General features: G+C 49.6%; 1 protein-coding gene across 3 annotated transcripts in view; it reads right to left on the reverse strand.

The window, feature by feature from the left end:
- Positions 1-4,304: 4,304 nt before the first annotated feature.
- Positions 4,305-23,129, reverse strand: part of Rph3al (rabphilin 3A like (without C2 domains)) — a 101,371-nt gene continuing 82,546 nt past the window's right edge. The window contains exons 7-9 of one of the 3 annotated variants that reach the window (XM_048793242.1): positions 8,702-8,815; positions 6,872-7,018; positions 4,305-5,340 (exon numbers count right to left, since the gene is read on the reverse strand). In XM_048793242.1, the coding sequence (XP_048649199.1) occupies positions 5,306-5,340; positions 6,872-7,018; positions 8,702-8,815 (296 nt within the window). In that variant the 3' untranslated portion in view covers positions 4,305-5,305. Of the gene's footprint in view, positions 5,341-6,870; positions 7,019-8,256; positions 8,377-8,701; positions 8,816-23,129 lie in introns of those variants that run through there. The other 2 variants (XM_048793246.1, XM_048793249.1) reach the window with 2 other exon arrangements.

Here is a 23,129-nt window from a genome sequence, read left to right on the forward strand (position 1 = left end):
TAGGATTTTTCCTATTTATCCTGATATCCTGAAATTTCATAAAAAGGCTTGGGTCTTTATGATTCAACCTTGGACCCAAAGGGAAGAGGAGAGGAATAAGGTCATCATGCACATGTCACTAGAGAACAACTTACACAGAACTGATGGAGAGGGCAGACTCCTACAGAGACCTGAAAGTCAATTTCAATAAAGTTGCAGGATAGAGTCAATATTTGGTTACTTTCAAGCATGCAGGCTTTTTATTGTTATTTTTTTATCGTATGTCACTGACTAGAGAAATCAACAAAAGGTAGAATAGAAGCGGTAAAAATGAGCTTTGCCATTATTTAAACCAATATATATTGTTCAAGCCATTACTCAGTACCCAATGTACAGAAACAATCTAAATGTCTACTGACAGATAAATGGATAAAACAAATGTGCTATATCCACATATTGGAATATGATTCAGCCTTAAAAAAGGAGAGATCCTGCCATTTGTAACAACATGAATGAACCTCGAGGACATTGTGCTAAGTGGAGAAGGACAAATACTACATGATTCCACCTGTGTGAGGTATTTAAAATGATTTAACTCATAAAAACAAAAAGCAGAATGGTGGCTTCCAGGGTCTGGGGGTGGGGAGAGGCAATGGGAATTTGCTGTCAAATGCGTAGAAAGTTTCGGTTATGCAAGATGAATAGTGTCTAGAGATCTGTTCTACCACATTGTGCCTGTAGTTAACAATGTCACATTATGTAATGAAAGGTTTGTTACAATGATGAAAAAGACTTGATACAGTTCCTTAAATTTTTTACTTTAAAAGATCTGACACAGAAAAATAATTTAAATGTAATATGGAATATGTAATGTATTCACTTATATAAAATATAATACAATATAAAATATATTACAACCTTTTTTTTATTGGTACTAGGGATTGATCCCAGGGGTGCACCACCACTGAGCTACAGTCCCAGCCCTTTTTTATTTTTATTTTACTTATTTCACAGCTCACTAAGTTGCAGAGGCTGGCCTCAAATTTGTGATCCTCTTGTCTTAGCCTCCCTCATTGCTGGGATTATAATTATGCCCCGCCATGTAGGTGAAAAACTTTAATTGCATCCCTTTTCTTCCCAGGTTGTGTCCTCAATCTGCTGTTTATCATTCCACTGTCTTTCTTTATTCTTTCACTGTATAAAAAGTATTTCAATACAATTTTTTTTTTTTGGTACCAGGGATTGAACTCAGGGATGCTCAACCACTGAACTCCATCCCCAGCCCTTTTTATTTTTTGAGACAGGGTCTGGCTAAGTTACCCAGGCTGGTGCCAAACTTGCAATCCTCCTGCCTCAGCCTCCTGAGTCGCTGGGATTACAGGTGGCACCACCTACCTGGCTAATATATAAAACTTTTGCATGTTTTAAAGTCTCTACATCGTAACGAATTTATTTTCTAGCCATCTGTTTCTTTGCTCATCATGTTTGTGAGATTCATCTATCTTAAGTATGGACTTATTTTCACCAGTGCATAATATTCCACTCTTTACATGTATTTCTGCATCTATTCTTCTGTCAGTGGTAGACTGTTCCCAGTTTTCAGCTAAACATTCTATTCATGTTTCCTGGAGCCTATGTAGAAGAGCAGAGAAATGGCCCTCAGCTCTCCCGGAACCCTGCTGTTATCTGGTGAACTTTAAAATTCCTCATGTTAAGACTGCTTCCAAAATTAAACCAGAATTTTTTAAAGTGGATCTGGCAGGAATGCATTTAAACCTTCCCAGGTGATTCCAATGAGCAGCCAAAGGTGACAACCACCACTGGAGACCAGGGCGACTCAAGGCATGGCCTCCCACCCTGTGCATCCCCTGGAAGAGTGTTAAGGTGCACTCTCAGCTGCTCCAGCCAGTGAGGGGAATCTGGGTGTGGTGTTACAGCACATGCTCACCTGTTAGTAGGTGTTGTCAATCAAATTCACCAAGGCTGCATGGGTCACAGTGGCAGGGAGGTGCCATGTCTCTGTGCTTGCTTTAGTTCTAGGAAATATCTTTTTAAATTTTCTGACCTATTTTCCTTTAAAAAAATGTTTTTTAGTTGTTGATAGACCTTTATTTTATTTATTTATATGCCATGCATAGACCCGAACCCAGCGCCTCACACATGCCAGGCAAATTCGCTACCATTGAGCCCCAGCCCCAGCCCCTATTTTTCCTTTCTGTGGTGTGGGGGATGGAACCCAGGGCCTCTTGCATGCTAGGCAAGTTCTCTACCACTGAGCTACATGCACAGCTTCTTATTTAATTTTTAAAACTGATGCATAACATAAAATTATGCATATTTATGAGGTACCATGTAATATTTTGATTTGCATATACACTGTGTAATGTTTGAATCAGGGTGAGTATATCTCCTCAAATATTTATCATTTCTTTATGATGAAAATATTCAAAACCTTTTTTTCTAGTTCCCGCCTCCCCAGTTTTGTGGTACTAGGGATTCAACTCAGGAGCCCTGTACCACTGAGCTGCACCCCAGCTTTTATTTTTCATACTGAGACAGGGTCTTTCTAAGTTGCTGAGGCTGGCCTTGAACTTTCGATCCTTCTGCCTCAGTCTTCCAAGTTGCTGAGATGACAGGCGTGTGCCACCATGCCTGGCTTCTTCTACTTTTTAAGAATCCATAGCATGTTATGGTTACCTATAGTCACCCTACTGGGCAATAGAACCCCAGAACTTCTTGCTCCTAACTGTAAGTTACTACCCATCTAGAAAACATTCAATAATTTTCTCACTTTGAAGTTCCTATTAGTTGGAAGTGGAAACTTCTGTGTTGATCATTCTTTTCGGTTGTACATTTCTTGACTTTTTTTTTTCTCAATGCCAAGATATTTTATAATTTGCTGAGGCAGGAGGATTGCAAATTGTTGGTCTCAGCTGGGTGTACTGGTGCACGCCTTTAATCCCAGACACTCAGGAGTGCAAATTTGAGGCCAGCCTCAGCAACTTAGTGAGAACCTGTTTCAAAATGAAATAAAAAGTTTGGGGAAGTAGCTCCATGGTATAGCACCCCCTGGGTTCAGTCCACAGTATCCATCCTCCAAAATGCGATTTTACTTTTAATTTTCAAAAGCACTAACACTTCCTTTTAAAAAAAATCTTTTTGTTTCACAGGTGCAATAGCTTCAGAGGACTCTCCGGACTCCCATCTCCTGTGGATTGGAAGCTCTGCTTTCAGTTATAGGACTCAGTTGACTCCTGGGTGCCCTTGGCTGCTCACATTGTGAGTGAAACATGACAGCCCCCTGCCCCCATATCTGTCCACATGGGCAGGGTATGTGAACAAGGAGCCTCCCAGTGGTGACTGGGTAGAGACCCATTGTTAGACTGGAGGGACCCCCCCCCCCAGTGTCAAATCTGTCCCTGTGTCCTCTTTGATCAGTTTCCCAGAGAGAAATTCAGTATGCACTGCCCCTTGGGGGTAGGTGGCGGGGGGGGGACTAGGTTTTGAGAGTGAAGGTTTGTTTCCCATTGACCATTCCCCATCCCAGGACAGCACCTCCCTGCAGCCTTTGGCTGGCCTGGGCTCCTTAATCCAGAATCTTTCTAGTTCAACTTCAGCCATCAGTAAACTTGTCCTCTGCCAGGGTTAGGGAAGAGTGGTCACTAGGCAGGTGGGCCACTTTAATTAATTAATTAATTAATTAATTAATTAATTAATTTTTTGGCGCTGCTGGGGATGGAACCCAGGGCCTCCCACGGGCACCCCCCCGCCTGTTTAACTGCTTCCTTCTACCGGTACCATTTTCACACTCATCCCGATCATCCACCCTAGGGACACCCAGTCCCTCCAAGTTCTGAGCATCTGGGGGATTCTGCAGAGCAAGAGGGCTTGTTCCTTAGGGCTTCCTCCCTTAGGTGTTTTGGAGCAGGAGAGCTGACACGAGACATCATGCTGTCCTGTTGCCCAGAGGTCTCCAGCACCCACTGCCCTCCCGTCTCCTGTGCTTTTCTGTGGTTTGTGCCATTTTCATTGCTTGATGTCATTTCAGTGGGCTTCTGGAGGACAGAAGTTTTTGTCCACTTAAAAAAGTTTTATTACAGATGAACATATAAATCTGATATAAATCTGTATAACTTTTTTTTTTTTTTACATAGATGACTTTTTTCCTCCCCATTCAACATTATTAGCTTCGTGAACTCTTGTTCCACACCTCGATCTGGCTCATTTCTTTTAAATCAATGTTACCACACCCCCCACCCCCCATCCATTTCTCTTCTAATGCATCTTAGAAGCACAAACCTTGTGGTCTCTGGATCAACACTGGCTTAATGCAAATTCTAATCTTTATTGTTTTAATTCTGAAGCGTAACAGGTCACAGGGGAACATGAGTTTTACCGTCTGCCAGCAGCAAGGGCAAAGAGCTAATAGGCGGGGGGCATAAGGGTTCTTGGCCCGCAGACAAGGAGGCCCCTGGAGAACCGGGTGCCCGGGGAAGGAGGGCAGGGTGTGGACACTCATGCACACAAACACACAGGGTTTTCCAAAAGCATTTGCCTGCATTTTGTGTATTTTTCATGCCAAACCAAACCTACTGAAGAGAAGTGAATTGTGTCTTCGGGGAGTCTCCTGCCCAGGCTGAGAGCAACCTGGGAAGGTCAATGGGGGGTTCAGAGAAACCTAACAAGGAGCCAGATTTCAAGCCAGCTCTTGGGCCAGCCCCAGGGAAAGACAGGACACTGTTTTTGCCTCCCTGGGAGCCGAAGCTGGGGGAAGGGGTAGACAGATCTCTCATCCCACCTGCTCTGGGCTCGGGTCTTTGCACCTTGAGGGGCCAAGCTCAGTTTGAGGGGGAACGCTCAGGGTTGTATTTCTTCTTGCTATAAATATAAATATGGAGAAAGGCCCATGTAGCTTCCTGCTGAAACTTCAGTGCATACGGGAAGGCCCCTCAAGGAGGCTCTGAAGGCCCTTCCAGCCCAACCCAAGACCCAAGCAGACTTAAAGATGGGTCAGACAGGGGGTGGGGACAGAGGTAGGGGGACAATAAATAAAAGTCAGTGACAGAGCAGGCTGGTGGGAGGGGAGTGGTAGAGGAGGAGGGCGCCTTGGCAGTGGAGGGGTGCAGAAAGGCACTGGGTGGGGGTAAGCAGACTCGGCCCCCAAACACTGGTTAGTTGAGTCAGAGGTCATGGCACTGGGGTGGCTGGTGAGAGCTCAGGGACTGGTCAGGAAGGAGCTGGGAAGGCCTGGCTCCTGCTTCTTTCCTCTCTCTCAAGATCTTCCACTGGAAAGTCTGCTCCATGCATCCGAGTCCCAGAAGCCACATCAGCAGCGGGGACTCGCCCGGGGGTGTCTTTTGCCTTTGGAGGAAAGAGAAAAAGACCAGTGCATAGTGAGCAGACATGGATTCCCTCCTCAGGGACAGCTCGACCTCTGGGAACGAAATAGAGGTGAAGGCAGCCTCCTTACTGGAACTGACCCTGCCCCTGAGGCTGCTGCCCAGTGACCTCAGGATGTCAGAAGGAGCCACGGACATGGGAATAGAAATTCTCTTCTAAGCCAGTGCTTTCCACATTGTTCTGAAGCCCTGAACCCTCTCCATGCCCTGGCTACGTCTGGACATTTCCTGAGGACCTACTCAGGGCCGGCAGTCCCCAGGGACCCTGGATCTCACCTTCCCCACAACCCCATGAGGGATACTTCAGTGATAACAGGATTGTGGAGAGAGTCTGCTGGTGACTGACTGTTTTTGACCTACAAAACCACAGTTTCATATGGTTCAACCTGATGGTTTGCCCAAATTCACATGGTCATGGGTGGTGGGTTGGGCCTAGAGCTTGGGCCTGCTTCATTCCAAACTGACCTCTGTGGAGGACTTCAGGAGGCTAGAGGGAGGGGACAGGGTCTATTCCAGGAATATAGATGCCTCCATTGCCTGGAGAGCTGCTCACCACTGCCCCCCCTCCCAAATGCCCTGGGAAGGCTTCAGAAGAGGGAGGAGGGAGGGACAAAGGGAGGGTCCTGGTGGGTGGCTGCTGGGGTGCACTCAGGCTTCTGGAAGGAGACCCCTGCCCTGCTGGCAGGAGATCAGCTGCTGCCCTGGGCACATGTGCCTGTGGGTCTCTGACCAGGGAGGTGCCCAGTTCAGTTAGGGCTTCTTCTTAAGGGAGCTGGGCCACCTGCAGGTGCAGTTTCTCATGAGAACCCCCCTGACTACATGAGGATTCTGGGTAAGGCCAGGGCCAGGGGGTTGGGCTCCTTGGATAATTGCCTTTACCCCCGTGCCCTGTTTCCACTCCTATCAAATGGGGACAGTAGGGCTCCCAACTACTCTGTCAACAGAATGGAAGTTGACCTTGGAGGAGCTAGGGCAGGCTGGGCTCTGGGTCCCTGGCTCCAGCACCCCAGGATCTCGGTCCTAGGATCTGGGCAGCTCTGGCTAGCCTGGGAGGCCGATTCAGCTTCCTCCCTCATGGGACAGGTTTCTGGAGAGCAAGGACTGACCAGAGCCCCCAGTCCCAGGCCAGGCTGGCACATGACGGGGGCTTGGTGAGAACTGGATGCCTGGCACAGAGTAGGCACAAGGTGGGGTTCCTATTCATGTTCAGAGATGGGGAAAGGCTTGGACACATTATGCATTTTGTGAAGTAGAGTTTGGTAGCGAGCATTGGTAAATTTATTGACGGGGTGGTTGCTATTATTTTGGGTTCCTCTCTCTGGTCAGGGGAGTGGAAGGGGGGATCTGGCTTTTTACCCCAGTGCCTGGTACTGCGCTTGGTAAACATCAAGAACTAAAAAAACTGTCCCTCTGCAGTTTTGGAGGAGGGAATGAAGAGGGGACAGAAGAGGGGGAAGGTGGTGGTTAAGTGGGAAGGTGCAACGGGTACTCACCGGGGCCCTTGGGCTCAGGCCAGGGCGGGGCCCCCCCCTGTGGGTCTGCAGAGCCCTCCCCAGTCTCACTGGTCAGGCTGCTCTGACTTCCTGAGAGGAGGCTGGGCGGGTGGGTCAGCCCCATCCTAGGGGATTCCGTGCTGCCACCTGCAAGGACCACAAGCTGTTTCTCACAGCAACAAGCCACTGACAGGAAAGTTCACAATTATTAGTTTTTCCCCGCCTTCCTAGGATGAGGGTGTGTGGTGGGGAGAAGGGTGTGTATTTTGGCTAACCCAGGAGGGAGAGGGAGAGGGAGTCTGCTGTCTTTAGTCACCAAAGAATCCTCCAATATGGTTGTTAGTTCTTGCCCAGCTGAGAGCAGAAATGGAGCCTGTAACATTTCACCCAATCCTTTCCTGTCTCCTAGTCCTAGCTGGGAGTGGGTGTGAAGGGAGAGGATGAGAGTCCTCACGGTAGGAGGAAGGAGGAGTGTGGAAACCAAGGTGGCACGGGTATTTCCTTTACACTTTTTTTTTTTTTTTGTCCTGGGGATTGAACCCAGGGTGCTTAACCACTGAGCCACATCCCCAGTCCCTTTTGTCTTTTTTTTTTTTTTTTAATTTAGAGACAGATTCTCACCCAAGTCATTTAGGGCCATGCTAAGTTGCTGAGGCTGGCTTTGAACTCACGATCCTCCTGCTCAGCCTCCCAAGCCACTGGGATGACAAGTGAGCACCACGGTGCCTGACTCCTTTACAATTTTTCTAATAAAGATTTTTGGGGCCAAAGGGGCTGAATCTAGGGGCAGTTTTTAATCTTTTGCAATCATCTCTGCCAATTGATACTGACCACTTGGAAAACTGTACTGAGCACTCTAAGTCCCTAGCCGGGCTCAGAGAATCATGATCAATGAGTACTGTGCCATGGACACAGGACTGAGAGTGGTCAAAAGAGTACCAGGCATTTGCCATCTCTGATCTAGCCAAAACTTGCATAGAGGACAGATCTTCTAGTCTTAGCTTCAGGACAGCACCCCAAGGCATTTCATTCCAATTTGGGGCAGTTACTATACAGCTAGCACATGCACTTTCTCTCTCTCTCTTAAATTGTATATTAAACTCAGCCTTCCTTCTTTCAAATATCCTACTTCTCAGGCTGGGGTTGTGGCTCAGTGGTTGGGTGTTTGCCTTGCATGTGTGAGGCACTGGGTTTGATCCTCAGCACCATGTAAAAATAAATAAATAAAAAATATTGTATCAATCTACAACTGAAAAAAAACAAAACAAAACAAAACAAAAAACCAAAAAACCAGATCCTACTTCTCACCTGGGAATATGTCTGAATGGAGTGTCTCCTTTTTCAGGAAGGTCCTGTTTCAAGGGAAGGGGGAGGCCTTTCCTTACCTTTCTAGGGCATGCTCTGCTGGAGTTAACCCTCTGTTACATGACAGAGTCACAGAGGTGAACTCAGCCATGTCAAAATCAGAGGAAGCTTTGGAAACCACCTTCTCTGTCTCCCTTGTGCTAAAGAGAAGGAAGTGTCACCTTGAGGCAGTGGCATTTATTGGGAACCCCACTGTGAGCATGGGAGGAATCCCAGGGTCAAGGTGGAGGGCGTGGCCTGGCTGGCCCTGCCTCTTGTCCCAAGCCCCAGCAAATACAGATGAGCCTGGCTCCATGCCCTGCTCTTCAGTGCTGCTGAGATTTAGCTTCTAGTGGGCCCAACCCCAGGTCCTCCTCCTCCCCCATCTAGAACAACCAGATGCCAGCCTCGAAGCTGCCATCTAAGGAAGTGACAAAGCCACTCGGCACCTGGGGCTTTGGAAACAGTGTTATAACCCACACTTACCTGATTCCCCCACGAGCTTGTCACCTTTGGTGTTCCTGACCCCAGTGGGTGGGAGTCTGTCTTCCAGGCTGGAAGAGCTGAGATCGGAGTCACTGTCACTGTTGCTGGAAACCACTGGAAAAGACAGACATGGGCAGAGGGGGTCAACCCTGTGGGCCACTGCTTGGATAGAGGGGACCACAAAGGTTCCCTCCTGCCATGACAGTGAGGTGTAGAACCTTGGGGGTTACTCCTTCCTGCTAAGGAGGTAAGACCTGGTGTGAGGAGCTGGGATGTGGACCAAACTCATCCAGAACCAGCAAGGAGGGCTCGTCTGTTGCCCAACTATCTCCACATGTGACAGAACTGGAACCCGCCTGCCTGGTAGAAGCTGATTATCCCCTTTGGTGCAAAGATCTAAAGGCAAGAGGTGACACTCTGCAGGGATGAGAATCAGGTCGCAGCTGACCTTCACACAGCTTCCCAGGACTTCACACATGAATTCATGGCAGCTTCAAAACAACCCTATGAGATAGGAGATCTCATCGTCCCATCTTACAGATGAGGAAACCGAGGCATGTGCTCCAGGTAGTAAGTGGAGGAGCTGGGATCCTAGCCTGGGCAGGCCGGCTCCAGGCCTGTGCCGTGACCACTCTGGTTCCACTGGAAGAGCAAAATCAGGAGCCAGAGGGCCCGGCTTCTCATTGCAGTCTCTCCCCGTCCAGCTCCCAGTGGGCCTTGTGCATGCAGAAGGAGCCGCTGGGTGGGGGTGGAGTCCCAGGAGGGCGAGGGAGGGAGCGCTCCCGGTGAACAGTCTCTTCTGCACTCCGTGAGACCATATTTGGCTGGTTCATCAACAGTGGGCGTCATAATACAGAATATATTCATCCTTTAAACACTCTATTTTAATTTTAAACATAGAAATGTACATCCATTTGCCAATCTTTGGCGGCAGGCCTTGGCGCTTCTCTGAGGCTGGGCCCACACGGCCCTTCCCTGTACAAACCACATCCGTGCGGCCTTGTGTAAGTCTCCAGCTTCGGTTTCTTAAAAGCAGAGCAAGAACTCAAAGACACCGACTGGGAAAGCAATCTGACTGCACAGTCTTCTCTATTTTCCCCTTTCTTCCTCTTGTTTCTCACAGTTGTCTGCCCACACCTAATTCAATAGATATTTTTTCTTTTTTTCCCAAAGCAAGTTGCTTTCTTCAAGACTTTACAAGATCTTGGTTTTAATGAAACAGCTCTGATCTCTTTTCATCAATTTACATAACGTTTAATTAAGTGATATAAGGATAATAAGTACAAGTGACAGAAACCAGCTCTCCCAGGTGACAGGACTCAGCGGATGGGGTGGGATTTCCAAGGTGTGTGTCTGTCTGATTTACTTTGAAATGCAAAGTGCTGGTCACAGAGGGAGGATAGGAGGAGAGGCACTGGGCTAGGGGCTTAGCAGGCAGATGTTACGCAGTCTTCTCCCAGCCCTGAGCTGTAGGTACACACTGGTAGGAGATAAGATTAGAAACAGAATTGATCTGTACCAACGGAAGCTAATAGTTTGATCTGCTGAGCCCTGTCTGGAGCAGCCTGTGGAGAATTCTGAGACTGCATTAGAGTTCAGCAGGAGAAAGCGCCTGGTCATTTAGGGAAATCGGCTGCGAGTACAGGAGGGGGAGATGGCAGCTTCCACATGGATCTAGAGCCTTCTGGAAAGTCTGCGTGACTTTAGCCTCTGTCATCTTTCAGCTAAGGGAGTCACAGGTCACAGATGCAAGCAGCCAGAAGGTCAGGGCTGGGCTGACCATTTTGGCTGTAAGAGATTCTAAGTCCTGGTCTTCCAAACCAGAGTGGCTGGCATACAGTAGGTGCTTCATGGAGGGAGTATGACAAGGTGGTGCTTGCGTCTGTCATCCTCATGTCCTGCCAATTGCACCATGAAAATGGATCTTGGATCAGTTGCCTCCTTACCATCAAGGTCTTAGCTCCTCCAGCTGGGACACCAGTGACAAGGTCCCAGCAGATCTCCCTCTGCACTGGGGACATGCCAGCTTCCCCCTCTTTAAAGGCCAAGCTCCTGTCCACCAATGAGGCCACATGGATCTCCTTTCTGTGGCTGGCCCGTGGAGTAGGGTGAGCCAGGACCATGAGACTGTTCCCAATTTTTCCTTCTTCTGTCGGCTCAAGGATCCTGCCCTTTTCTTCTCTGGTTTTCCCCCCACCCCTGCCTGCCAGGGAGACTTCTTTGGTTTTTTAAGTCTTTTGTGATTTAGAACCAAGAGGGTCCACCCGCCCCTTCCTAGTACCTGAGCAACCTGACAGAACTCGGTTGCTTTTCTGGTCCTGGATTGAGCAGCCTTGAGCATGAATCCGCCGAGACTGGACCTCCTGGGCGTCAGAAGCATTTGCGTAGTTTTGACTCATCTCCTGACTGACTAAACGCCAGTCCTGTGGGTCCCTGGACAAAGCAGGTGGGAGGAGGTGGGCAGGAGGCAGAGATGCCAAGAGCAGGGGAGATGGAGCAGCCAGGCCACTGTGGAGCTCCGTGGTGGGACAGTCCCTGCAGAGACCAGGTGACCAACTTCCGCGCTGGTTTCCCCCCTCTCTGGCAGAGACTCTTAAATGCGATCCATTTGTGCTTCCTGACTTGGAATGTTCTGTCTTCCCCATGGCTGATCTTCAGATCATCTCTGCACTTAGGTGTCGGAGTGGGCTTGGGGCTCTCTGGTGTCAATAATGCCTGATCCTTTGGTGCCAAAGGGCTCAGCGGGAGATGATGGGATGGGATATCCCAGGGCTCAAGTTGTGGTGGGCACGCTCATTCATTCCTTGCCACCATGCCCCTGGCTCATTCTGTCATCTGTTGTATGTGGTCACAGGCTCAAACTGTTCCATGCCACATTGGGAGAACAGCATTTATTGTGAGCTGTATGTCTTGTCCAAAAAGGCACCCCTGGAGGTGGGATGAAGGGGCCACATTGCCATGTCCCCTTGGGGTACCTGTGTTGCACAAGGGTTAAAAAAACAACTTCCCCAAGTTATTGTCAGTTGGCTTATTCTTAAACTCCCAGAGGTCCCTAGCCATGGGAAGGTGGGGAATGACGTCAGAGGCCAACTGAGCTCACCATGGTGTCACACAGCAGACTCATTTCTTTCTGATGCACCGTCTCTTGGCTCAGGCAGCTTTGCTCATTGTATGTGGGATTTCAAGTGGGGGCCAGGTCTCAGCTTAGAGGTCTTTATGTTCAGACCCAAATCCCATCTCTAATCCACTCTCATAAACCCCACTAGAAAGAAACAAACCTGAAGCGTCAGCTGGCGCACTTACTGTCACTGGGGAAAGGGAAGGTGCTGCTGAGGGGATCTGGGTCCCACAAGCCCGTTACCCAAATAGCCCCCACTTCCTTCAGCAGCCAAGGAAGCTGTTCTTTCTTTTCCTGTCCCCAAGATGCCCCAAACCTTGGCTAATTTGCCATTCGATCGCCACTGCTACCTCTCCTCCTGCACAGCAGCTGCGATCGTAAATCTTCCAGGTCTATTAACAAAGCTTTTAGGCTCATAAATCTTTTGGCCCTTGCTCTTCCATCCTCCACGACACACTCCAAGGGTCTGAGGGCTGAGTTTTCTTCTTTCTTTTAATTCTCCAAAGGCTGTGTCCAGGATGGCTCAGGGATGAGAGCTGGGATTCTGCCCACACCTGATTTTTCAGATCGAGGATGGGAAAGCCCGCGGGAGAAGGTGGGCTGGTCGCCTTAGGGAGGACAAGGGGCATCGCGTGGATCCAGGGAGAGGCAAGGAGGCAGGGAGTGGGGAGGACTCTCCTGTGTCCTCCTCCACAGGGTCCTGAGCTCCTTCATCACTTGCCATGGAACCTGGCATCCCCGAATTTCCCCCATCACGCCCAGGAGGGTGGCCCTGCTCAGCCTCAGCAGCAGACAGACAGCCCAGCGCCAGCTGTGTCCACGTCTTTAGGGATGGGCCAGCATCCCCCCACCCCCAGCTCATTCTTGGATGGATTTGCAATTTGTCTATCACCATGGAAACTCAGAGTTTTGGTACATGAAGTGGGGGGAAGACTCTTCTTTTTTGGAAAGTCTCTCTTGACAACCTCAAAGGATACATGCGGCAGCTGCTGTCCTGTGGAGATACCTTGTCTGGGATAGGCCAGAAGACAGGTGGATGGGGCTATGTGGCCTCACATTATTGCATTGGGACCTTGGGGGCCTTCCTCCAGGCTCTGCTTGGCCATTATTCTCTCCATGACCCCAGACATCTCTCTAGGTTTCATGGCCCAAACCAAGAGCCACTAGGAGTCTGAAACCTGGGACTCAGTTTGGGGTCAGTCTAGCAGTGGAGAGACCCCTGATGCCCCCTCCCTGGCTGAGAGGCAGGGAATGCCCTTCTGTGCCACCCAACATCCGTCTGCCTGGCACAAGGACAGCAGGCAGCCTGTGAGCCCGGGAAGCACTTGTGAGCCATGGCTGCTCTGCTTGGAGGCTCCCAAAGCCCCCAGAAATTATGGGAATTAGAGAGGAAGGGAGATATTTTCAGCAAACATTCTGCCAAGGCAAAGCAGATGGTGGAAAATTTTGCATACTAAAAACACAAGGAAAAAAAATTTTAAATGTAAAGGAACGATGATAAGGCCCTGGGGAGCGCAGAGACATTTCCAAGCCATTCTCCTGAGCCCACCAGGCTGGCGCGGCTGCAGATGTCGAGCTTGTCCCTGCTGGGACAGAGGACGGCTGCCTCCCTTGTACACAGGGCTGGGTCTGTGGCCTGAAATTTCACCGAGATGCCTCCCATATCTGGGGCTCTGTTTTGGTGGCAGCAGTATGGGGCTGTGGGGTGGTGAAGAGGTACTGACTTGGAGTCAGACACTTGGGTCTGTGTCCTATCTCTGCCATTTCCCAGCTGTGTGATGTTGGGCCAGTTTCTTTACCTCTCTGTGTGCTTAGTGGGCTCAACAATGAAATGGGGGGTGAGGACTCCCTCCCTGGATGTCTGAACATTAAGAGGTAACACTGGCTGTGTCTGGCACGTGGCAGGTGCTTCATAGATGGGAGCTATTTTTTTTTTTTTTTTGGTGTGTGTGTGTAGTATCTTGAACTCATAGGCCCATATGTCTTGGTGCAGGGCTGATCTTGGGGTTCACCATGTTTAGTGCCAGGAGTGTAAGTCCCCAAGCTCTGCTTTGTAGGATGGATGTTAAGATCACAGATGCTTCCAGAAACTGTTCAGTCTGAACTGGGTTGTGAACCAGGGCTACCCATTGCCAGGACCATGGCCCCCCATCTCACCCAGCACACAGGGTACCCACAATCTCACCCTAATGTCCCTAGAAATCCTCCTCTTGCTGGGCATGGTAGTGCATGCCTATAATCCCAGCGACTCCGGAGGCTGAGGCAGGAGGATTGTGAGTTCAAAATCAGCCTCAGCAACTTAGTGAGAACTTGTCTCAAAAAATAAAAAGAGCTGGGGATGTGGTTAAGCATCTCTGGGTTAAATCCTGGTACCAAAAAAGAAAAAAAAAAAAAAAGAAGAAAGAAAGAAATCCTCCCAGGCAGCCATTTGTCTCTCTATCCCCAATATTCCTCTCTGTGTCAGAGGCTGTGTGTAGTGTGGGAGGGAGACTTCTAGTTCATTCTCAAGCACCTAGGGTTGAACTTGGGCTCTGCTTCGGAAGTACCTGGACAAATACCTCAAATTTCTGAACCTCAGTCTTTTCATCTATAAAATGGAGACAAAAGAACTACGGATAAAATAAGGTTAAGCAAGACAAAAAGCTGTACAAGGGCTGGGGACATAGCTCAGTGGTGAAGTGCTTGCCTAGTTGGTGCGAGGGCCCTGGGGTGGATCCCTAGCACTACGTACAAACGCACATACACACATACTAACATAAATAGCTAGTTAGCTACACAAGTCTTCAAATATTTTTTTAAAATATATTTTAGCTGTCAATGGACCTTTATTTTACTTGTTTATATGCGGTGCTGAGAATTGAACCCTGTGCCCCACACATGCTAGGTAAGCGCTCTACCACTGAGCCACAACCCCAGCCCCATCTTGAAATATTTTTAAAAGATGGCATCTAATTCATCCCCAGAAGCCCAAACTGTGGCTCTACAGCCTCCTCTGCCCGCAGAAAGTAAATATGAAAGATGACCTACCCTCTCCCATTCAGCACCTTGTGCCACTGAATTTCTTTTCCTCTCAAAGCCTGCCTTGACTTCCCAACCAAGCCAGGAGCCACTGAGGGCAAGGCCACATCGTAGTAACCCACATCTGACTCCTTGAGTCTGACAGTGGGCCTTAGGCAAAGCAGGCCCAGGAGACCTCAGGGCCCCAAGTGCCACCTCTGTTCCCATAGAAGACTGGGCTTTCCACTGGACAGGCACCTCTCACTGCTTTTCCCTTGAAGGACACTCAAGGGGGACGAGTCAGGTCACAGGTAGCCTTAGACTGAGCAGGGACAGAGCTGGGGGTCGGTGGCGGGGGGACCGTCAGAGGCTGATTGCCATGGACATTGAATGAGTGGGCCCTGAGGGAGGGGGCACTGCTCTTGAGGGTGGGGTGGGGAGGGAGAAATGGATCTTCTTTAGGTTTGGAAATTTCCTAGGCCCCAAACAGAGAGAAAAATGGCCCCAAGGCCCGGGGAGTCTGTCCTCCCAGGGATGGGCCTACTGGCAGCCAGAAGATACTCAGAACCAGGCTGTCCCTCTCTGTCAGGCCCTGGAGTCAGGAGGTCTGGTGAGCTCCCAGCATTCAGATGGCCACCAACCAGATCACCTCATCTGCAATTCAGGGATGGTCACAGGACCACTTGGGAGGCCTGGGTGAGGCTGTGGCACCTGTGTTGTGATGGTGAGGCCTTGGGGGGGGGGAGCCCTTTCCAGCTGCCACCGGAAGACCTGAGGATGGCCCCAGGGGAGGGTCAGAGGGCAGCACAGACTGGGCTGGGGAGTCAGACATGGGGAGTGGAGGGCTTATTCTCTCCCATCAATTTTAATTTACTCCTGCTTTCAGGCTCCCAGACAGGTAGGAGGCACCAGAAAACGAAGATAAATCCTCAGATCGATAGAGATGTGGTTGCCAACGTGGAAGTCCTGTGGTCCCTGCCCTTGCCCGAGGAGCTCTGGATAGATCGAGAGGTAGATAGATGGAAGCTAAGAACTGCTCCTTCCAGAGAGAACATGATACACAGATTGTGAGTTGGTGGCCTTCAGGCAGAGGGAAAGTCACGGAGAACTTCCTGGAAGAGGCAGAATTTAAGGATGGGTATGATTTAGGCAGATATGAAAGTGGGGGAGGGGGTGTGCCAGGCATCCCGGATGGAGAGCAGGAAAAGCCAAGGCCAGACCTGCCTGCTCCCTGGCTCGGGCACTTGGGGAACAGGAGGCTCAGCTGGGCTGGGCTGGGTGTTCTCTGCACTGGTAGGGAACAGATTTTGCTTCTGGCTTCTGGCAGACATAAAACACAGCGGGTGCCTGCCTCCTGCCCACTCCTTGTGGGATGAACAGTGCCTTCCGTTGTTCCTGGTTGCAGGTGCTTTCTGTTCTTCAATCGCTTTGCACCTCTCACTGATGTTTCCAGAATTCTCTCTCTGCCTTTGCATTTCTTATCTCTATTTCCCTCTCTTCTGGGTCTCCATGTGTTCTGGGTCTTCTTGGGTCTGTTTCTTCATTCTTTTTCAGTTTCTATCTCCAGTCTCTGTCTCTGGGTCTCTGTTTCTTCCTCTCTCTCCAGGTCTCTCTGCCCTTGAGGCCAGGTTTTTGTAGCCTCTGGGGCTTGGGCCTATTTCCCTCACCTGGGCCAGAACCTCAGCCCTCCATAGTCCCAGGGAATCTGTGCTCAGAGCCACGGTGTGGGATGAGCCACCTGCCTTTCCTGGATCCCATGGTTACCCAAGGGTAGCCGAGGCAGAGGAAGCCTCTCCCCTTCCTGTGTGGACTCTCAGCCTCTGTTGCCTGCTCCTGGACCAGCCGTGGGAAATCAGCTCAGCCCCATCTGTAAGGCTGGCCTCCCCCTGTGATGGGCAGGAGGCCCCAGAAGGACCTGCCAAGATCAACACGGCAAAGCTGGTATTGTTATCGCCCAGGGTTTTATTGGAGACAGACAAAGCCCAGATTCATCCACTTCACCTGGGTCCCCCAAGGCCACTAAATCTAGAGTGGGTGGAATTAAGTTGTAGGTTCACTGGGCAAGACAGGTGAGCAGCTGGCGAGGGCTGGCTGTGCTGTGTGAGGAGCCCAGCATGGGCCTGGCCCTGGACGCAGCTCCGTCCCCTTCATCTGCCCTGGAGCCCGAGGCTGGCTTCCCTGTTTCCATTCAGATGGGGGTGAGGAACCCCAAGACCTCACCTTGCAGTGGAATTGCCAATCATCTGAGGCTGTCATCAGGTTTGGGTCAATTAGAGGTGACAGCTGTGCCCCTATCCTCTGTGGTATGGCTAATGAGGACCTTCTGCTCTTGAGAAATTGATGTCCAAAGCCACTGAGGACACTAGGACAGGCAGGAGGGCTGCTAGGGAGGGGCAGGTGTGGCCGTGGGGGCAGGGGCACTCCCTCCAGCTCAGGACTCCTGTTCTGGGGAGGGCCCCTCTGTTCAATGACACTGCAATTTTGGCTTAAACAAGGCTCCAGGACAAGACAAATTCGTATGCATGGTGTACAGGCTTCCCTTCCAAAACAGCCATATTAAGAGATGGCCTGGCCTCTGTTTCTCTGAGATTTAAGGGAAGGGCAGAGTTTCCTGAAAGCTACTGGTCTCTCTTCTTCTCTTTCACGCTGAGATGACAGTGCAAGTTGTTTGACCTGTCCATGCTTTAGTGTCCCTTTCTATAAAGTGGACAATGGTGGAGTCCCTTCCCAGGTTGTGGGGAATCCCAAGAAATACCAAATACTGGATGCAGAGATCCTTTCATGAGCAACCACGGGAGTCTACAGCAGCTGCCATTGGGCTCTTTTCTTCTGTTTGTTTCTTTATTTTTTTCAAGATAGTGTCTTGCTAAGTTGCCCAGGCTGGCCTCCAACTTGTGATCCTCCTGCCTCAGCAGGGATGATAGGTGGGCGCCACTGCACCCAGCTTGGAGCTGTTCTTATTTGTCCAGAGATGTCCCCTCTCTGTGCAGAATGACGGCAAACAGCACCCAAGCCCTCTGTGGGCCTGGCTGTCATGACTACAGGAGACCAATGATGACCAATGGTCAGTGTCTTCTCTTGTGGGGCCCCTGGGCTTGGGCTCCTCAGTACATTCTCCTCAGTATCATTCAAGTCCCCAGACGGATGGCGGGAGCCACAGACAAGATGGTCTGACTATAACCATCATCCATTTGCTTACTTATTTTCTTGACTCGAACAGTTGTCCTTCTAAAGGCCCGGGTCCTTGCGTGTACCATGTGGCACCCAAACACCCCTTTCAGATGGTACACACTTGCCTGCCCTCCTGTCCAGTCCTTCCTGGCTCGTGTGTCTGTGTGTGTGGCTGGTGGCTTCTGTTATCTTTACATTAAAAAAAAAAAAAAATCCCAGGTACTTCCAGTCCCCAGGACTATGGAGCCTACGCAGGAAGAAAAATGGAGAGAGATGGGGAAGTGGTGATTAAGCCTAAGGGGTGACCCTGGGGATGGGACCTGACAGGTGGTTCATAGGCACTTAGCAAAAGCTTCTCACGAGCACAGTCAAGGCGGGTGGGATGGGACTTGGTGGGCAGCACAGGCCTGGAAGACGTGTGCTTGGGGGGAGGGCACGATGCAGAAAGGAGGGCTGGTCTTTGCAGTCAAGGCTGCCTCCCCATGGGATCTGAATGCTTCTTTGCCACCTGCCTGAAATTCCTCCCCAAAGGCTCATTCCCTTGGATTTGCACCATTAGAAAACTGAAAGAGAACAGGCTCCTGCCCAAGTTCTTCATCCTTCACACTCATGGGGAATCCAACACCCAGAGAGGAAAAAAGTCACCCCAAGCCAAGGCTTTCCCTGCAACATGGCCCTTTAAACCTCCACTGGCAATGGAGGTAATGGTGGTGGTCACCTCCATGCTCCCAATAGGCACAGAGACACTACAGGCAGAGGTCGTGGGTCAGGATTAGGTGTAGGGACTCATGTGACATGGTCAGGCTCCTGCTTCTAACTGTCCAGGTAGAAGGTCAGAGAGTGAAGGTAGTGGGTCAGATATGAGAAGCCTTCACTTCCACGGAGAAGCCTGTCCATTTTTCTTGCAACAAGAGTCCTTGTTAGTCTATCTTCTATTCTCTCTCTTTTCCTAGGGCCATAGAAATAAGAACAATTTCCCTTTTTCTTTTGTGGTACTGGGCATTGAACCCATAGGTGCTTAATGGCTGAGTTATATCTCCAGCCCTTTTTACTTTTTTTTTTTTTTTGAGACAGGGTCTTGCTAAGTTGCTTAGACCTCACTAAGTTGCTGAGGCTGGCCTCAAACTTGAGATCCTCTTGCCTCAACCTCCTGTGTGGGTCACTGGGATTACAGGTGTGCACCATGAGGCCTGGACCCTTTCTTCTTAATAACCCTGCAAGGGTGATGTTAAAAGAATGTCAGAGACAATAGGGAGGGGTCCAGGCCACAGCAAAACAGAGAACATGAGCCCTTCGTAAAGGCAGAAGCTGCTACAAAGCCAGATTGATTTTTCCAGAGAGGGGGCAGACCTTCTGATTTTCAAAAAAGAAGCCAGAACTCCATTAAAAGAAAGAAAGAAAGGAAGAAACGTCAGATTTTTCCACATTTAAAAAAGTTGACAATGAATTTTAAGCTAGATTGAGTCACTGCTCTACCAGTTTGTGAACTATAACATAGGCAAAATGTCTAACCCTGCACAGACAGATGGCATCCCACCTCCCGACATGGACACATCCTGCTCAGCTCTGCCTCCTTCCACCTCTTGGGCAGCCTGGCCTCCTGCACACGGTGCACACTTTGTGCTCCAAAGGCTTCTGGGAATTCAGGAACCATGGCCAGCTAATGTGACCAAAGTGGCAAGTTCAGAGTCCACTGGGGAAATACTGGGGAGGGGAGAGGTCGGCAGGATGCTCTGAGGAGCTTCCAAAATGCTTATTTCTCAGAAACAGAGAAAGAAGGAAGGCAGCATAGCAACAGCTGGCTCTGGGCAGTGAGCAATCCTGTCTGAAAATAAAACATTTTACAATCCACAACCGAGGCTCATTAAGAATGAATGGATCTACTGGTATAAATAGCACGCTGCGTTAAGAAGTCAGGAAACAGCATATGCATTTGATGGAAAAACGGCTGCCACGGAACTGCTTATTAGCTCAGTCGGCTGTGGCTCCATGCTAACAAGACAGAGGTCTCGGGTTCAAAGCCTGCATGGGCCACGTGGCTTCCCCAGTCTTGGACCATAGAATATATCTTCTGCCCCAGACCTGGTGTCAATAGGAGGTCATAGCTCTGGACATACAATAATAGCCCACAGTGAGATTCTTCCTGTTTTGGATCTATAGGATCCCCACTATAATACCCAGCCTCTGTTGGAAAGCTCCCCATAACAGGGAGCTCACTACCGTGAAAGATGCAAAACAGTCAATTCTGTGATTAGATGATTATAGATCCAGAACTAGAACCTTCCCCTGCCCTGCCCCATCTCTACTCGGAGGGAAAGTGGTCCTTACCAGCTGTGTCCTTGTTATGTCCCACTGTGGACTGGATGTAAAAGGGGTGCTCTGAGCAGAAATGAGGAGCCAATCACATCATGAGGATGGCTTTGGGGTCCTGAGAGTGGGGACAGGTGCACAGACTGAAGGGCATGTGGACTTGGGCTGAGTGTAAGCTGCTGGTCAGGCAGAGGGAGGGGAACGGGGCTGAGATGAAGAAGCACCTGTGGCCTCCCCTCCCTCTCCAGGGACCTCTCTTCAGCAACCTGGCTGCACCCTCTTACTCAAGCCAGTTTTGGGGCTGGGGGGGGGGCTCTGTTCCCAGTCAGAAAGGAAAAGCCATCATGGCGGTGATGTGGGCAGAAGCTTCACTCTGTACCACGAGGCAAGGGTGTGGGACTGGGATTCAGAAGCCTGGGTCCCTGGCCCTCCTGGCCACAGCCCAGCCGCCTACCTTGGGCAGACTTCCCCCCCTCATCCATCACGAAGAGTCAATTTCACTGTCTGTAGCTGCCCCATAGGCTGTTCTGAGCATCAAATGAGATAATGACCATGAGTCACAGAGGGCTCTGGCAGAGGCCAGCGCGAAGCTGAATGACTCGGCTCCTCCAGGAGCACGGGGACATGGGCACACTCGGCGGGTGGGTAGACAGGTTAGCTGGGGGAGGGTCACTCAGCAAGGGCAGCCCCAGGTAAACCTCTGCGGCCTGAGCTGATCCAGATTGCTTAACCCCAACAGAACCCTGAAGCTTGCTTTCACTGCACTGCAACCAGGAACAGGTTAAGATTTTAAAAAATTTACTTAAACTCTAGTGAATCACTGAAATGATAACAAAAGTCCTATTTTTTTTTTTCTTAAAGTTACCCAAATGGAAAAAATCCAAACCCTCGAAGAACTTTTCTAGAACAGACCTTGAAGGGAACCAGCAGTCCAGGAAGCCAGGGTGCAGCCCAGGAGAAGGAGGGAGGGTGGGGGACGGTGTATATAGGGGGGCTCCTGTGCAGGGGGCGGGGACTGTTCTGGGGAGAGACTGTGACCCAGGCAGACCCAGTCTCATAGCTTCAGGAACTCCAGGCATTTGAAGCAGCCTGTGCTCAAGACGGGGTCTTTCTGGTGTCTCTACTATCTTGGAGGGAGCCGAGGCGAGGAGGAATTGGGTATCTATACCCTGGGAGCAAAGCTTTTCAGGGTCTGGAGAAGAGGTGGGCCCAGGTCTACGAGGATGCTGACTGTGAGCCCTGGGTCCAGGTTCTGCCTCTTACACCTCATGCCTCCCGGGGAAACAGACCCGGCGGAGCCGACAGCTGACTTTATTTATCGCTGCTATAAACCCAGGGCCAGGAAGGATCTGTCAGGCAAAAGCAGCCTGGGACACACCCCACCCACCTCGACTGGGCAGGAGGGTGGAGAACTGTCCTCAGAGGTGGCCAGGTCAGACTCGAGGGTCAGTTACCAGGAGGGGTCTCAGGTCAGGCTGTTCACTGCCCCCTTCTGTGGTGAGAATGAGTATCTGCTGCGGGCAGGCTTTCTGGGGAACATCAAGGGGTCTGCAGGCAAATTCTTGGCTCAAATCAACACGCAGAATCCAGAAAGGGGATACTAGCAGATGCAGAGAGTCAGCTCCCTGTCCTGTGGGGCCACACAGCAGTCACCAGCTGTCCTCGAGGTAACAGAGGAAAGGGCCGTGTCTCCTCATTTCTTGACAATTTCACGGTTTTATTTATTTTTAGGTGGCAGCCTTAAAGTCCTGGACTCTTGGGCTCAAGGAATCTTCTTCTCTCAGCCTTCTGACTGCTGGGACTATGGGTACATGTCACTGTACCCAGATTTCTTTCTTTCTTTCTTTCTTTTTTTTTTTTTCTGTACTTGGAATTGAACCCAGGGCCTTGCACATGCTGGGCAAGTGCTCCACCACTGAGCTACATCCCCAGCCCTTTTTGTTTATTTTGAGACAAGGTCTTACTAACTTGCCCAGACTGGTTTTGAACCTGTGACCCTCTTGTCTCAGCCTTTCAAGGAGCTAGTATTACAGGCATGCAACATCTCATTATTTTCATCATCATCATTATTATTATTGTTATTATTATATTTTTGCAATACTGGGGATTCAACCCAAGGCCTTGTGCATGCTAAGTGAACACTCTGTCATCAAACTATGTCCTCAGCCCTTCCTTCTTTTATTTTTTACATTGATATTAAATGTGTTTCTGAATTCGTATAAAAGGGGACGGAAATCTAATGACACTAAATCCAGTCATTAAATAAATCGTTATTTTCCCATTGAAGTGAAAAGCTACCTATATTCAGCTTCTATACATTCTCAGGTCTATTCTATCTCTATTATAGTCTACTTATCTATTTATTTATTCTATAATAAATAAGCTATTCTCTAACTTCCTTATGAATTTTTAAACTCTTCTCTCATAAAATTCACCCTTTGAAAGTACACAATGCAGTGGGTTTTAGTACAGTCATAAAATTGTATAACCATCACCGCTGTTTAATTTTAGAACATTTTTAGCATCTCTAGAAGAAATCCTGTACGTATGAGGTCATCATTCCCCACATCCCTCCATACTCTCCAAACCCCTGGAAATCACCAATCTATTTGCTGTCTCTACAGATTTGCCTATTCTGAACATTTTGGATGAATGGAAGCATACAATACGTGGCCCTTCTTGGTGTTTGTGTGTAGTATTAGGGTCTCACACATGCTAGGCAAATGCTGTACCACTGAGCTGCATCCCTAGTCTTTAAATTTTATTTTGAGACAGGGTCTTACTAAATCACCTAGGCCTCATATTTGCAATCCTCCTGCCTCAACCTCCTGA

Source organism: Marmota marmota, unplaced genomic scaffold, assembly GCF_001458135.2.
Source record: "Marmota marmota marmota unplaced genomic scaffold, marMar, whole genome shotgun sequence".
NCBI lineage: Eukaryota > Metazoa > Chordata > Mammalia > Rodentia > Sciuridae > Marmota > Marmota marmota.